The sequence below is a fragment of the Penaeus chinensis genome, chromosome 2, assembly GCF_019202785.1.
Source record: "Penaeus chinensis breed Huanghai No. 1 chromosome 2, ASM1920278v2, whole genome shotgun sequence".
NCBI classification, from domain to species: domain Eukaryota; kingdom Metazoa; phylum Arthropoda; class Malacostraca; order Decapoda; family Penaeidae; genus Penaeus; species Penaeus chinensis.
In genome coordinates, this window is record NC_061820.1 from 42,323,044 (window position 1) to 42,338,043 (window position 15,000).

The 15,000-nt window shown below is 31.7% G+C and overlaps 1 protein-coding gene across 1 annotated transcript in view; it reads left to right on the forward strand.

Moving 5' to 3' along the window:
- Positions 1–15,000, forward strand: part of LOC125034982 (sister chromatid cohesion protein PDS5 homolog B-A-like) — a 63,521-nt gene that overhangs the window by 25,943 nt on the left and 22,578 nt on the right. Inside the window, exons 14-21 of the mRNA XM_047627031.1 lie at positions 290–543; positions 1,099–1,222; positions 1,607–1,826; positions 1,975–2,237; positions 2,741–2,879; positions 3,139–3,284; positions 4,647–4,870; positions 5,057–5,086. Of these exons, the coding sequence (XP_047482987.1) occupies positions 290–543; positions 1,099–1,222; positions 1,607–1,826; positions 1,975–2,237; positions 2,741–2,879; positions 3,139–3,284; positions 4,647–4,870; positions 5,057–5,086 (1,400 nt within the window). The remainder of the gene's footprint in view (positions 1–289; positions 544–1,098; positions 1,223–1,606; positions 1,827–1,974; positions 2,238–2,740; positions 2,880–3,138; positions 3,285–4,646; positions 4,871–5,056; positions 5,087–15,000) is intronic.

Consider the following 15,000-nt stretch of genomic DNA (forward strand, 5'->3'; position numbering starts at 1 on the left):
CTCCTCTCCTCTCCTCTCCTCCCCTCTCCTCCCCTCTCCTCTCCTCTCCTCTCCTCTCCTCTCCTCTCCTCTCCTCTCCTCTCCTCTCCTCTCCTCTCCTCTCCTCTCCTCTCCTCTCCTCTCCTCTCCTCTCCTCTCCTCTCCTCTCCTCTCCTCTCCTCTCCTCTCCTCTCCTCTCCTCTCCTCTCCTCTCCTCTCCTCCCCTCCCCTCCCCTCCCCTCCCTACCAACCATCTCCTTGCCCTTCATATCTGAAGTTAGTTATTAGTTGGCTTTGTCATTTCTTTCAGATTGTTAAAGAGTTATTAATGCGCAACCAAACCCCTGCACATACTCCTGGCCCAATCACCTCGGAGGAACCAGAAGAATGGGTAGAGGAAGATGAACTCACAGAGGAATCATCAGTCAAAATGGAGGGCATTAAAATGATGGCACGGTGGTTGCTAGGTCTCAAATCAGATGTTATCTCTGCCCAAAAAACCTTCCGTATGCTAAATGCCTTTATTCTTCACAAGGGTGACCTTCTTGAGACTGGAAAGATGATGTAAGTTATAAGATTTTTAGTGTTTGTGAATGAGTGAGTGCACATTTTCTTTCTGGTGTCTGGGATGAGATTTAGATGCTGTGAATCCACACATCAAATTTATCGACTTCATTGAAAATTCTATGTAAAAATTCCATGGCAGTTAACAGTGAGTATATTTCAGAAGAACTTTAACCAGATATGTGATGCAATTTAGTAACATAGTAAAAAAGGGTCAGGCTTTATTTGTGATGCTTAGAAAGTACTAAGGATATCACAGACAATGCCAACCAATTTTGATTTCTTTATTCTAGTCAGTGTAATTACCTAATTTATTATTTTTTTACTAAACAAATCATGACTGTAACACTTACTTACCATAGTTAACAAAAGTCTTTTAATGTTCATATATTAAAACTGTTATTATGAACATTGATGGCAGGGAAACATCATACATTTCCTTTGTCTTGGCATAAGAACTGTAATATACAAAAGTATAGGTTTATCTTAACTGGTACGAATTATGGGGATTATAAATAACGTCTTCAAGTGCCTCTAACTTTTTGTGTCTTCCAGGAAATCTGAAATGGCCCATTTAAGACTGTCCTCTGGTGCTGCAATGCTGAAAATTTGTGAACAGAAAGGAGTTGGTGACCAGTTTACCTCGGAGCAATTTTACAATCTCTCCCTTCTTATGAATGTAAGCAAGAATTGTTCTGATCCTTTGAGAATATGGTTATTTGATAATTAAAGATGATGATCAAGTAATAGTGCATATGCACACATCTCTTTAGCTAAAAGTGCTTATTAACCCATTGTTCCTGGGAGGGCATGTACAATTGCCTGCACTTGTACCTATTAAGACTATTTTCATTGAATAGTAAATGCAACAAATTCATTCTCATATTATAGCTTGAGTGTAATGGAGTACGAGTTTTTTTGTGATAAAAATTTAGATTAAATTGGGTCAAGTCATTTAGACATTACATATGTCATCATTTTTTTCTGAAACAAAAATGTGCATTTTCCTGAAATTAGGAACTTTTCACGTGTATTATTACTGATATATGAAATCTGCTTTTAGGATGAGTGTCCACAAGTCAGAGAAAGGTTTGCCATCAAGCTTCACAAAGGTTTAGCAAGAGGAATTCCACATAAGTGCCTGCCTCTTGACTTTATGGGATTTTATGCCCTTGCTGGTCTTGAGTCTGACAGACAGTTGCGTGTTGCTGTAAGACAGTACATGATTGCTGATATCAATAAGAGGAGAGAATATATCAGATCCATCACCATGTCTGGGGGAAGTAAGTCTTTCAGGCATTTCTTCTTACATATATTTTTTTCCTCTCCCTCTATCAGACTTATAAAGTTGACAAAATATTGTTTAAAAAGTCAAATTGCTGGTATTAAAAGTTTGGATGTATTTTATTTTGTGATTTCCTTTTTTTACAGGTGAAAAGGCATCAAGTCAGCTACCACACATTATGCCTGATTACATGCTAGTATTTGCAGTACCTTTGTTGGCACATCACCCAGAATTTACAGATCCTAGTGATAAGTCCCAGCTGAAACGAATTCAGTCCTGTTTGTGGTTTATCTTGGAACCTCTAATGACCAAGAATGATGCCTACTGCTTTGGATTCTACAAGGCATTGATTGAGCAAATGAAGAACCACAAAGATGCTGTTAAACCAGAAGATGAGCTAACTAACCAGGTATGATAGTGATACAAAGGGGTTAGACATTTTGTTTGGTAGACATATATGTCACCCAAATAGACATATATTATCTATATTTGTGATATATATGTGTGTGTGTGTGTGTGTGTGTGTGTATGTATGTATGTATGTATGTATGTATGTATGTATGTATGTATGTGTTTGTATGTATGTATGTATGTATGTGTTTGTATGTGTATGTATGTGTATGTATGTGTATGTATGTGTATGTATGTGTATGTATGTGTATGTATGTGTATGTGTATGTGTGTGTGTGTGTGTGTGTGTGTGTTTGTGTGTGTGTGTGTGTGTGTGTGTGTGTGTGTGTGTGTGTGTGTGTGTGTGTGTGTGTGTGTGTGTGTGTGTGTGTGTGTGTGTGTATGAGAAATTCTTGTAATGAGTCCTTTGAAGTCAATCTTGATAGAGATATGAATATCAAGAAAGCATGGTTGAAATCAAAGGTTTAAAACTTAAGATTATCTCTTTTTTCTTCATTTCAGAAACTATGGGCTGTATGTGATTTAGCAATGGGTCTTATTTTATCTAAAACTACTAGTTTTGAGATGAAGGAATTCCCGTCAGATCCCCGAATACCTCCAATGTATTTCAAGAAGCACGAGGATCCAAACTTTGTAAATGGTGAGTAACAAGATATTTTGTGAGGGTCAGGTCTCCATTTCAAGAAGTGAGAATTTTATTAACCAGTTTAGTCTTAATTCTTTTGGTCTGTGGTGTGGAATTTTGACTACATAGGTGTGTTTCATTGCTTTTTGTGAAATTTAAAATATATTTATTTTCTATGTGCAGTCTGTTTGAAAAAAAAAAAAAAATACTACAGAAATGAATGATTTCTGGATGGATCTATATTATAATTTGTTCAAACTTTTTTCTTTTTTAGTCAAATCGTACCTTCCGCTGGAGCTCCAGGTGACAGCACCCAAGGGTTCCACTAAAGTACTGACAGGAGTGACCAAAAAGGTGTCCAACTCGATGGTCGTTTTGAAACCAAACACTCAAATGCATAGTCCACAAGACAGAAGCAAGGTAAGTTTGAACATGTGATGCTCTTTAGTATGTCAATTTTAGATTTTCTCCTCAATCTATGAATATTCCTGCTTTAGTTAGATTTATACTTAAAGGAAATGTGGTTTAGATATTATGGTTGGACTATCTGTTCAGGTCATTGGTTTTAAAACTTTCTAAACCCCACCTCTGGCATAGCCTTAGCCATTTATCTGCTTTTAGATGTTGTCATTGGTTTTGAAAGTTTAGTTTGAGAAAGACTTAAGAGATAGTCTATTGAGTAAGATAGTGATGTCTGGTATGTTTTCTTGTTTTATCTTTCATGCTACAAAGGACACAACAACATCCAGCAGCATAGACCTACCTGTCCATAAGGAGGTCAAGGTAAAAGCACCTGTAACATATAAGGGGGTCACTGAGTGTGGGATTGTATTTCAAAATTTTAAGTAAATAAGAAAAACAAACCTGTGTAGCGAAAACACTTAGCAATGATATATTGAAGCTTACCTTGATATTTCATATAATTTGGAGGTACATGTAATTGTTATATCCTCACCACCCTAGTTGTGTCAACTGTTGTAGTACCAGTTTAGAAAGAAAAGAAAAGAAAAGGAAAAAATGCAGTAAATTAATGTAAAAGGATTGAATACCGGCAATACCTAGTGATTTCTTGCAACACAAGTAGTAGCAGTGAGCTGCAGAGGTAGTAGCAAAGGGCTGCTAGCCAGCTCTTCATGAGAATGAAAATGTTTGCTTTGTGTGTATTTCTAAGTATTTCATGCATAACATTTCTAAGCACTTCACCCATTAGGTACTTTTAATAGTTTATGCTTGTATTCACTAAGGAAAAAATATAGAAAAGAAAAAAAAGTGAAGGTTTTCCTTCACTTTAAGTGCCTGTGTCTAATAGTGACACCAAACAAAGGATATCACTTCTATAGGAGAAAGACAAGCTCCATCCGATGAGCCAACAGTAGGGGATATGTCGTGCTGTAGTAACTCAATCCACAACAACCATTGTGTGATATGCCATCCATGACTGAATGGTTAAAACAATCCATGAAAGGAAGAGGGAAGTAGCAGGAAGAGGAGAAAAATGACTGCAGGAAGAAAAGAAAAGAAATGAAAGAGTGAAAACAGGGGGGAGGAAATAGATGAGTTACAGAAGAAGAGATGAGTGAGATAGAAGAGATTCAAGTCAAGGTGGGGGGGGGGGGGGGGGCAGGAAGCTTATTAAGTTATTTCCTGAAAGTCGAAGAAAGTGGAATAGAAACAAGGGATTCTAGGATTTTTTTTTTTTTCCCCTTCTTTCTTTCTTTCTTTCTTTCTTTTTTACTGATTTAAGGCTTTATAAACTGATGTTTTCATATTTTTCTTGTCTAGGATGACAGTAGTATGATGGAGGATACAAATAACGTAACAAATAACCGAAAGCGAGGACGCAGTGGTTATGATATTGAAGATGATTTGGAGGATGAGGAGGACAGCACAACACTTAGCAGTGTGTTGCCGACACCAAGTGCCCCATCTGCATCATCAACGGGACCTGCTAGCAAGAAAGGAAGACTTGGGGGAAATCTCACTGCTCCAGCCAATAGGATTAGTAGGTGAGAATCCTTCCTTTTTTTTTTTTTTTAACTGACTTTTGAGCTGCTAATGGAAGATAGTCAGTGATACAGTTTGCATGATTTAAAAGATACTAATATCCCTAATAAAATTTGTCTAAGCATTATATTTTTTTACTTTAATTTGTGGTAGGAAAAATGTGTAAATGAAACTATTTCCTTTTACAGTTATCTTCAGAAAGAAACTAATGGGAAGACGTGAGTAACCTATCCTACAGCAAGCTTACAAAGATATTGTTACCAGGGTGCAGAATGGTTGTAGTTTTGCATAGCGTACTATGGTAGGAGTGTGACAAAATCCTATATAAACTATTTGTCCCCTGTTCAGGGGTAAGGCAGAAATAGTTTCCATACCAAAGTTTTAAGTATATACTTGGTGACAATGCAGGTGAGCAATGTATGTTGATCTCTAGACCAGCAGAGGGGTTGGTTCACTTGGTCACAGGTATTGTACATAAGTGTTGCAGAAAGCTGCAGGACTACAGATGAGGCTGTATATGTGAATTTTGAGTGATTGGTGGGTTTTATGGTGAGAAAAGGACTATGGATCATTGCAATATCTATGATTGGGTAGGGGAGAGGAGTATAACATTGTATTCATATTTGATATGTGGTTATGGTTATATTATCTTCAACTGACATCATTTTCTGCACCTCGTTTACACTGTGAAGTTATGAAGGATTCAAATATGCTTGGTGTCAAACAACTTCAAAGTGATATTGGGTATTAATGCTAATTTTGAGTTTTTTCAAGGTAATGATCATTATGGTCACTGCTATTGTAATAATGATGATGAAAATTATTATTTCTGTAATTTTTATTTTTTTTGAAATGTTATTATTGTTTTTGTTATTATCATTATTATTATTGTTATTATTATTGTTATTATTATTATTTTTTTAAAGTTATTATTTTTTTTTATTATTTTTTAAAAAGGTTTTACAACTACTACTACCACTACTACTAATATTGCTATTGCTAATACTATCATTATTATGATTTTTTATTTTTTTATTATCATTGTTATTATTAGTAGTAGTATTGTTTTTGTAATTATTATTAATTTTATTTTTAGTATTATATTTTTTTATTATTCATTTTGAATAGTGTTTTAATATTAAATTATTATAATTATGATTATTATGATTATTATGATTATTTTTATGATTATTATTATTATTTTTATGATTATTATTATTATTGTTATTGGTTATTTATATTTTTTTGTTAGATGTAGAACTAATAGTATTTGTATCATTGATTAACTATCTTCATCATCAGTAGAAGCAGTAGCAGCATTATTATTAATTATTAGCAGTAATTATCCTTATTGTAGAAATATTATTACTTGAATCATCATCATCCACTTTTGTCATGATCTCTATTATTACAAGCCATGTTATTTTTATTGTTATTTTGTATGACACTGCCATGAGTTTTATATGTGTTTATTTAATTATTTTCTTATTTGTTTATTACATTTCTTACACCAAGGCTGTGTTTTTTTTATATTGGTGGAAATTTGGCTTTTCATATATCGCTGTTAATTCTCTCACACGCAGACTTGCATTTTAAGTCGTCTGGGGTGTGTGTTGTCTCCCCTCCTGATGCTTTGTGATAATTTGTTTCAGTTGCTTGTAGAAAACTTATTATCTATGGTAGAAAGCTGAATTTGGACTAATTTCAAAGGAAATCTGGACTTGTGTTAATGATAAATTTAAGATGTTATGGAGGTAAAACACACACAACAGTGAGTTCTATTTAATTGCTAGATCACTTCTTTATATGCCTTAAGTCATTGTAAAATTGCAGATATTTTGAAAGGGTGAATATTCATATTGATATGAATATTACTTTTTTGGTTAAAAATAATAATACAGCCACCATTCATATTAAAGATGTTACATTTTTCTATTTATGTATATTTTTTTCTTTTTTTTTCTTTTCTTTCTATGGAATTTACTACTATCATCATCATCATCATCATTATTATGGTATTTATATCCACATCACTTTCATATATATCATCATTGTTGCCTTTTCTGTCATCAGCATCATTCCACTGTTTATTGATAGTATTTTTATTGATTAGCTACTATTCTATCATTATCAATGTCCATGTATGGTAAAGTGATGTTTTTGATGATGACAGAGTAGATGATGAATTTTAGTGATACAGAAAAATTGTGCTGAAGTAGGAAGTAATCTTGTATGTGTTACAAATTTGTGTTATATGTATATTATTAGTTTCAGGTGAGAATGATTTCTATATATACATCAAGATAACAGTTTAGAATTGCTTGTTCATTTTGGACAATCATTCTAGGCAAGTTGAACACTGCTGAAATTATACTTACTGCATTATTTTTATTTTTTTATTATTTTTTTTCTTCTGACTGCAATTTGTACACTTTTTAGGCTAGTGATTACTAGAAGGAACAATGATGGGAAGTGATTTGTTCCTTTTTTTGAAACACGAAAAAGGCTTCCTGAATTTATATATATTATTAGTAACAAACTGAGGTGATGTGTAATTAATGGTAAGACCTAGGAAAGAATAGTACATTATGTCAGTACTTCTACCTTATAGTACCCATCATGAGATAGTTAGATTGCAATGTGAACTGTCCTTTGAGGGCAAAGATATTGTATTGGATTGATATGATGTATTTAATAATAGAAGAAAGCAAGAGACATCAGAAACAAAGCAGGAAATGTTTCCTTTTTCCACACGGTTACCTAATGCATTCGCAGGCTGCAACAGAATTAGGTTTTATGCATATTTGATTGTGATGGATCCAGCTAATCTCTGCCATGCTGTGTATGTGGTTGTGAGTGTTGGTCATTTGTTTCTTTATACCTTGAGTTTTGGTAAGAGTAAAAGATTTTTTTTTTTTTTTTTTTTTTCTAATTTTTAATATATATGCATTTTTTTAATATGTCCATGGATAAGAGTAGATTTATTTTTCATAAATTGAACAATGTCCAGATGAGATGCATCATAATTTTAAAGTACATTTATTGTCAAGAATTTCTTGATTTTATGTTAGAAAGATTTGATGCTTAGATAAACTACAAAGCACTGGCTTTTTGACTGTAATAAAAAAAAAAAAAAAAAAAGGGTGTAGTGTAAGTGAGGGATATGTTTTGAGGAATTAGCATGTGTGTTGTTGCAATACATAAATGCAAGGTGGTGCAATATAAAGGCAATCATGTTTCATGTTCATTGTGTTCAAACTGGAAATGGATTCAGACATCTTCTTTATTCTATCATTTCTGCTCACCTGATTCTTTTCACCAATTTATTTTGTAGTATTAATCACTGTGCATAAATTTGTATAGATTCATGAATACCCTTTTGATAACTGTTCCTCTTGCCATTTTTTCTTGAACAATAGTATATCAGAGGTGAAAAAAATGTTGGTGTAGCATCAGTGATGGATATAGAAATAATTACATCCCAGGAAAGCATAAGACAAAATATTAAACAGTCATGAGCTATAATTTCTTTCTCTTTCTCTTTTGCCAATTCTCTGTTGTTCAGTTTCTTAATTTTCTCTTTTCCTGCATATCATCCGAGAAAAGCCTCACCACAGTATGCATGCTGTGTGAATGGTTACCTATAAGTTTGATTTTCAGTGTGAAATTTGCACTCACTGATGATGAATTGCATTGTTGTTTTTCTATAATTGGGGCAAAAGTATAGTCATGAAATTCATGCTAAGGCCTCATCATATTGAAAGATATTCTTTAAATGTTTTTTCACTTTTATTTTTAAATTATTTTTGGTTTGACTTAGAATAGATTGTTTACCATGGTAGGTGGCCTTATCCTTTTTGATGGTATAACCAGTGATGTGTTAGCTCAAAAACTATGAGCCAGTACTATGTACGTAATGCATACCTTATAGAAGATTATTTTAGGTTGGTACTTCAAAAGAAAAAAAGATAGGTTAACTCCTATTTTGAAGCTGGAATCCTGGTAAGGGAATGAATATTACAGAGAGGAAATGGTCAGTTAGAGAATGTTCACTAGTATACATTTGTGTACAGTATTCCCAAGATGCTCACTATTTTATGTATATTAGAATTTAGGTGTATTACCCTTATGGTTTCTGACATTTTTGCACTTGGTAGCAAATGGAACTCTTTAAGTTACAGTTAGCATGAAGTAAGTGATATTTATGCATTGATATGTTGATGTCCTGTGACAAGATGACATTCGTATGCCTTTTATTTTCTTTCTTCAGACAGTCATGTTCATGTGTTTATGTAAATATATTGGAATAATTCAGTTATGTGTATGAATGGTATTTTGTTGGAATGTTCATTCCGTAAACAAGAATGTATATTCATTTTGTTAAAAGATCAAATTGACCAGTAGAGGTCAATCATCTATGATGGATAAAGATAATTTTGCTATTGTGATGTTTTGGTTTTTCCCTTTCACACTGTTTTTTGTTTGCTAGTTTCTTGTAATTTCTAGCTTTCCTCGTATTGTTTCTGTGGCGTACATCATTTGTTTCAATACAGAGTTCTTTGATACGAAAGAAAGTGGTGTGTGTTTGTCGTTATCCCTTCTAATTGCTTGTGTTTGCTATCCTTTTTATTATATTTTTACCATTTGTTAATATAAATATACTTCGTATTTCTCATATGTTTTTGCGTGTTATTGTGATTAATTACTGGAGAAACTTGCAGAATACATTTCAACAAATATTCCTCTAGCTTCCCCACCCCCCTAAATGCAAAATATAGGTCCTTTTTTAAAAATTTCAAATCATCTCTTGTTTTGATCTTTCACTTTCATACTTCAGTGTAACTGCTTATTTTGGCATTATCATGTGCCTTCTGATGATACACTAAATACCAGCTAGCAAGTATACATATTAAACTTGGTAGTTGGTTGTTATGCATTTAAGTTGTTTGAACTTTATAATTTTAATTAGAATCACAATAGCAATTTAAAAACTTAACATAATCACAAGAATACCAAGTGCTGATGTTTACTATTTTGTAACATGGGTGTTTTGCATTTAATCCTAAAATTTGAATAACCAAACTGTATGAAGGTGGCATTGTGGTCCCAGAATATGAAGGACACAAGGCATTTGAAAATCAGATTTTGAGTTTACAGTTTACTGATACAAGATCATTTTTACAAAACAAAAAAAAGACGGTCATTGTGAGGACAATAACTTTCAGGCGGTGAATCCACAGACCATCACTCATTATTGAAGGTATTTTGATATTCATATTTAATGAATGATAGGTACTAGGCTAATATTACAAGATTGGCTTTAAAAAAAATAGTGCTGAAAAAATGTAATGTGTTATGTCCATCATCATATTATTATTGTCAATATACATTCTTCTGCATCTTTTTTCTTTCATGATACATATTCATAAATTGTCTTGAAGTGAGAAGCAATACAGATTTTTCATCAGTATTTACCTATTATCAGATATAATATTAACAATTTCCGACTGTGTTTTAGCCTGGTGAGTTTAGAAACATGAAGCTCCTTCAGTATTTCAACATTGAATTATTGAATGGCCTGTGGAGCCTCAAATCACTATTTGCACTTACTGTCACCATGTACTGAACACTCATGCAAAACACCTACTATACCATTTTCAGTTTGGAAGAACATATTAATTTTGTAATTTGTCCTTGTCACTCCTTTCTTCATCTTCCATTTTTTTTTTTTTTTTTCCATATTACTTTACTCATATTATTGGATAAGTTAATTGTGAGAAAGAGCACAAAGTAACAGACAATGTCTAGGAATGTCAAAATAATCTTTCTCCATTAATTGAATAAAACCACTCAAGGGATTGAGTAGTGCAGGTTTATTGCATGTGGTCCATTCATGCTTATCAGTTGTAGGAACAGCATCATATTTACCAACACTTCAAACTGTTTATGTTTGTTAAGACATGAATTCTGTGCTGAGTAGCATTACTTTTAGTTTGTTTTTTCTCACTTTATTCTTGTATACATACATATATACATATACATTATATGTATGTATATATGTATATATAGGTATACATATAATGTGTATATAGGTATAGGTATATGCATACATATATGAATATGTATATGTATACAATTGTATATGCATATTTGTATATATATGTATGTATATATACATATATATATATATATATATATATATATATATATATATAATCTATATCTGTGCATCAATATATGTATATATTAGTATATATTACATACACGTATATATATATATATATATATATATATATATATATATATGTGCATCAATATATGTATATATGTGAGTACATGTATATATATATGTATATATTCATTTGTATGTATGTATATGTGTATATACACATTTTTATGTATGTATATGTATATATACTTATGTATGTGTATGTGTATATATACATATGTATGTGTATATGTGTATATACACATGTATCTATGTGTATATGTAAATATACACACATGTATTTATGTGTATATATATATACACATGTATCTATGTGTATATGTATATATACACATGTATCTATGTGTATATGTATATATACACATGTATCTATGTGTATATGTATATATACACACATGTATCTATGTGTATATGTATATATACACACATGTATGTATGTGTATATGTATATATACACACATGTATGTATGTGTATATGTATATATACACACATGTATATATGTGTATATGTATATATACACACATGTATATATGTGTATATGTATATATACACACATGTATATATGTGTATATGTATATATACACACATGTATATATGTGTATATGTATATATACACACATGTATATATGTGTATATGTATATATACATACATGTATGTATGTGTATATGTATATATACATACATGTATGTATGTGTATATGTATATATACACATGTATGTATGTGTATATGTATATATACACATGTATGTATGTGTATATGTATATATACACACATGTATGTATGTGTATATGTATATATATATATATATATATATATATATATATATGTATGTATGTGTTTATATATATGTATATATATCTATACATATCTATACATACACTTATTTTAGGTTCAAGAGATGTCATCAAGAACAGAATCAAATAAGAAATGTAAATGGAAGACAAAAAAAAGATTATGATGATTGGAAAGGCAGCTTAACATCTAAGATGAACTCTTGTTTTTAGATAAATGATATTAGAAGGAGCTAACTTTATCACAGAGTCCTGCTATGAACACAGAATACTAAAACACCAGGAGGTTTCAATCCAGTTTTCATATCTCCCTCTCCTTCCTTGCTTCTCTCTCCATTTAGCCCACCAATCTTCTCTCTCCTTTCCTTCTTTCTCTAGAATTATTATTTTTTCAAGAGCAGGTGAAAGAAGGATGCAAAACTCTTCATTTTAGTTTTAAATAACTTTTGGTGTGATAAAATTGCACTATTTTGTATTTTTATTTCTTAAACTTATTTTGTAAGGTAGGGTTTCTTTCTGCCTGAAAATTTCAAAATAGATCATATTCAATAGTGTTACATGTGAAGTGGTTTTCTTAGAGAAAATAGTGCTTCTGTAGTATGGTCAGTGGTAAAAAAAAAAAAAAAAAAAGGAAAAGCCAGTGCATACTGGTGCGAGAAGATATTTTTATGAACTGTGTTGAGAGTATGTGTAGTAGCATTTACAAGTTGAAGCAATTGCATTAAAAAGTTAGAAATATAGGTATTTTTATTGCTTTGTTTTATTTAGAGTAAGTTTTGTTTCGTAAAGTTAGATTGCTTCTTATTATAACAGCCACAAAAATTGATGCCAGAAGAAGGGTGTTTCTGGGGAAATGTATGGAATGCAGTCATGGGACGTAAATTAACATAATACCTGTAAAGTGCAAAGAACCAGGTTTAAATCCTTGCATTGCACCTCATAGATGTTTGCAGCCTGGCTATGATTTATGCTTGTGATAGGAAAGGGCCAGTAGAGTCAGTGAGGGCTGTGACAGTTATCTCTTAGGGTGAATGTAGCTGAGGCAAAATAAAAAAAGAAAAGAAAAAGAAAATATGTCCTTTCTCAAGTAGTACCTAAAGTTGAGATATACTAGGGAAGTAGAGCCTTGCATGATGCCTAAATAAAGCAGGGGACTGTATATTTAGATGATAATAGGTGTATCCTTGAATTTTTATGCAGTGTGAAAGAATTAAAAGTTGACAATGATATCTATCATAACAGTCAGTCCTAAATGTTATAAAGATCTTGGATTAACATGGAGTTGGCAGGCAATTAAGACTAGTTGTAGAGAAAGTGCTAGGCTGAAGCAAGGTATGAAATTTAAGAAATATGTTAATAGGACACATTGTTGCTCTGTCCACAGAAATTGGCATCATCATGCAACTTCAATGAGTTTAGGGGTTTATCTCAGGACTAGTATCAGTACATTCACTCTCCAGGTAATTCTGCCATAATCCAACAGTTGGTTGATATTTATTTTATTGTTTCGTTTTCTGCCCCAAAGAAAAAAAAAAAAAAATGAGGGTACTCATTTTCTGGAAATATTGGAAACAGTTGTAGGTACCAACTTTGAGTAAAGGTCTTGGTTTCAATATCTCAAACAACCTCACACATATACACAATATATGTACACATACAAGCACACAAACACAAATGCAAACACATTTCTAGAATCTCCTTTTAAATGAAATAGATAATAATCACCTGAATTACATGAGTTACTAAAACACAAAAATGCTGTTCTTCTGATATCTTTTGACATAAAAAGAATTAAAACTAGTTTAGCATTAGTCTTTGTCAAAAATTGCAAGAACAGGCATAGCTGATGTACCCAAGTAAACATTGTTCATATTAGATACTTTAAAAAGTATTTGGTTGCCCTATGATGTATTTAAGGATTTTTTTTATACAATCTTGTGCAAGCTAAATGTAAATTCCTGCTTTAGAAAAAAGTATGATCTTACAACACATTAATCAGTGTGTATTCATTTTTGAAGTAGTAACTATTTTTCCCCTAATAGAAATGCAAATGTGGATGTTATAGTTTTCATAAACAAATTGTTAAATTGTTTATTAAAACTTAGTAAACTAAACTTTTATATTGTATATGAATTATTTTATATAATAATCTGACAAACATTACCCTCACTTGCTACTTCACTGAGTTAATGTTGTAAGGATTTATCAATGACTGGGAAAAGTAAAGATATCATTAGAATAGCTTTATTTTGAATTACATCATAAAGATTTACTTTTGCTTAATGTTTTGATAAATGTTAGAAAATACAGTAAACTGCATTGCTGATCATATTTATGATTGACCTTTTGTGTTCTGCTTGGCCTTTTTTTTATTCCTGTTTAAAGGAATATATGAAATAGGCTGACATATGGAGCATAAAAATTACCTCACTATAAGTTTCAATAGCTTCAGTAAAAGTGGGTGTATGCAAGTTTGGTGAAAAAGGAACTCATCTTAATAAAAGTATATATATATCTACTAGATTAAAAGTGGACAGTACTTTCCATGCACATGTTTATATTTTCTTTGAAAAGAGAAAGAAAATAACATCTGATAGATGTAGAGCCTGTATTTTATTCTTTATTTGAAAATGATTTTGCATAATTGCACAGTAAGGATGTGTAAGAAATGCAATCTCTCTGGAGTCATACACCATTTGTGAAATATGCCTTGGATTGATCATTGCAATTTTAGTGTTCAGTAGTGTTTGGAAATCATAGGAATATTCTATAGAATTAAACATCAGAAGAGGATAAGTTTCTTCTTGTACTTCATTTTTTTTTTTTTTTTTTTAAGACAAATGATATGGGGGATGAAATAGAAGCGACCTACTGATATATGAAGTAATGAGTAATATACTTCTTAATGCCTCGACAGTTGGAAATAGTCCGTTAGTACTGGTAGATTTATAAGAAGGTACTCCTTAAGTTTTGTTTAACTTTATTTTCCTTTTCAAGGTTTTTATAATGTAGCATTATCATAGGATTGCTTGTTTTGTAGTTATGAGAAAGGTATTAGTGTTTCAGCTAGTCCTGAAAAACAGAACTTTTAACAAATTATATATCTGAT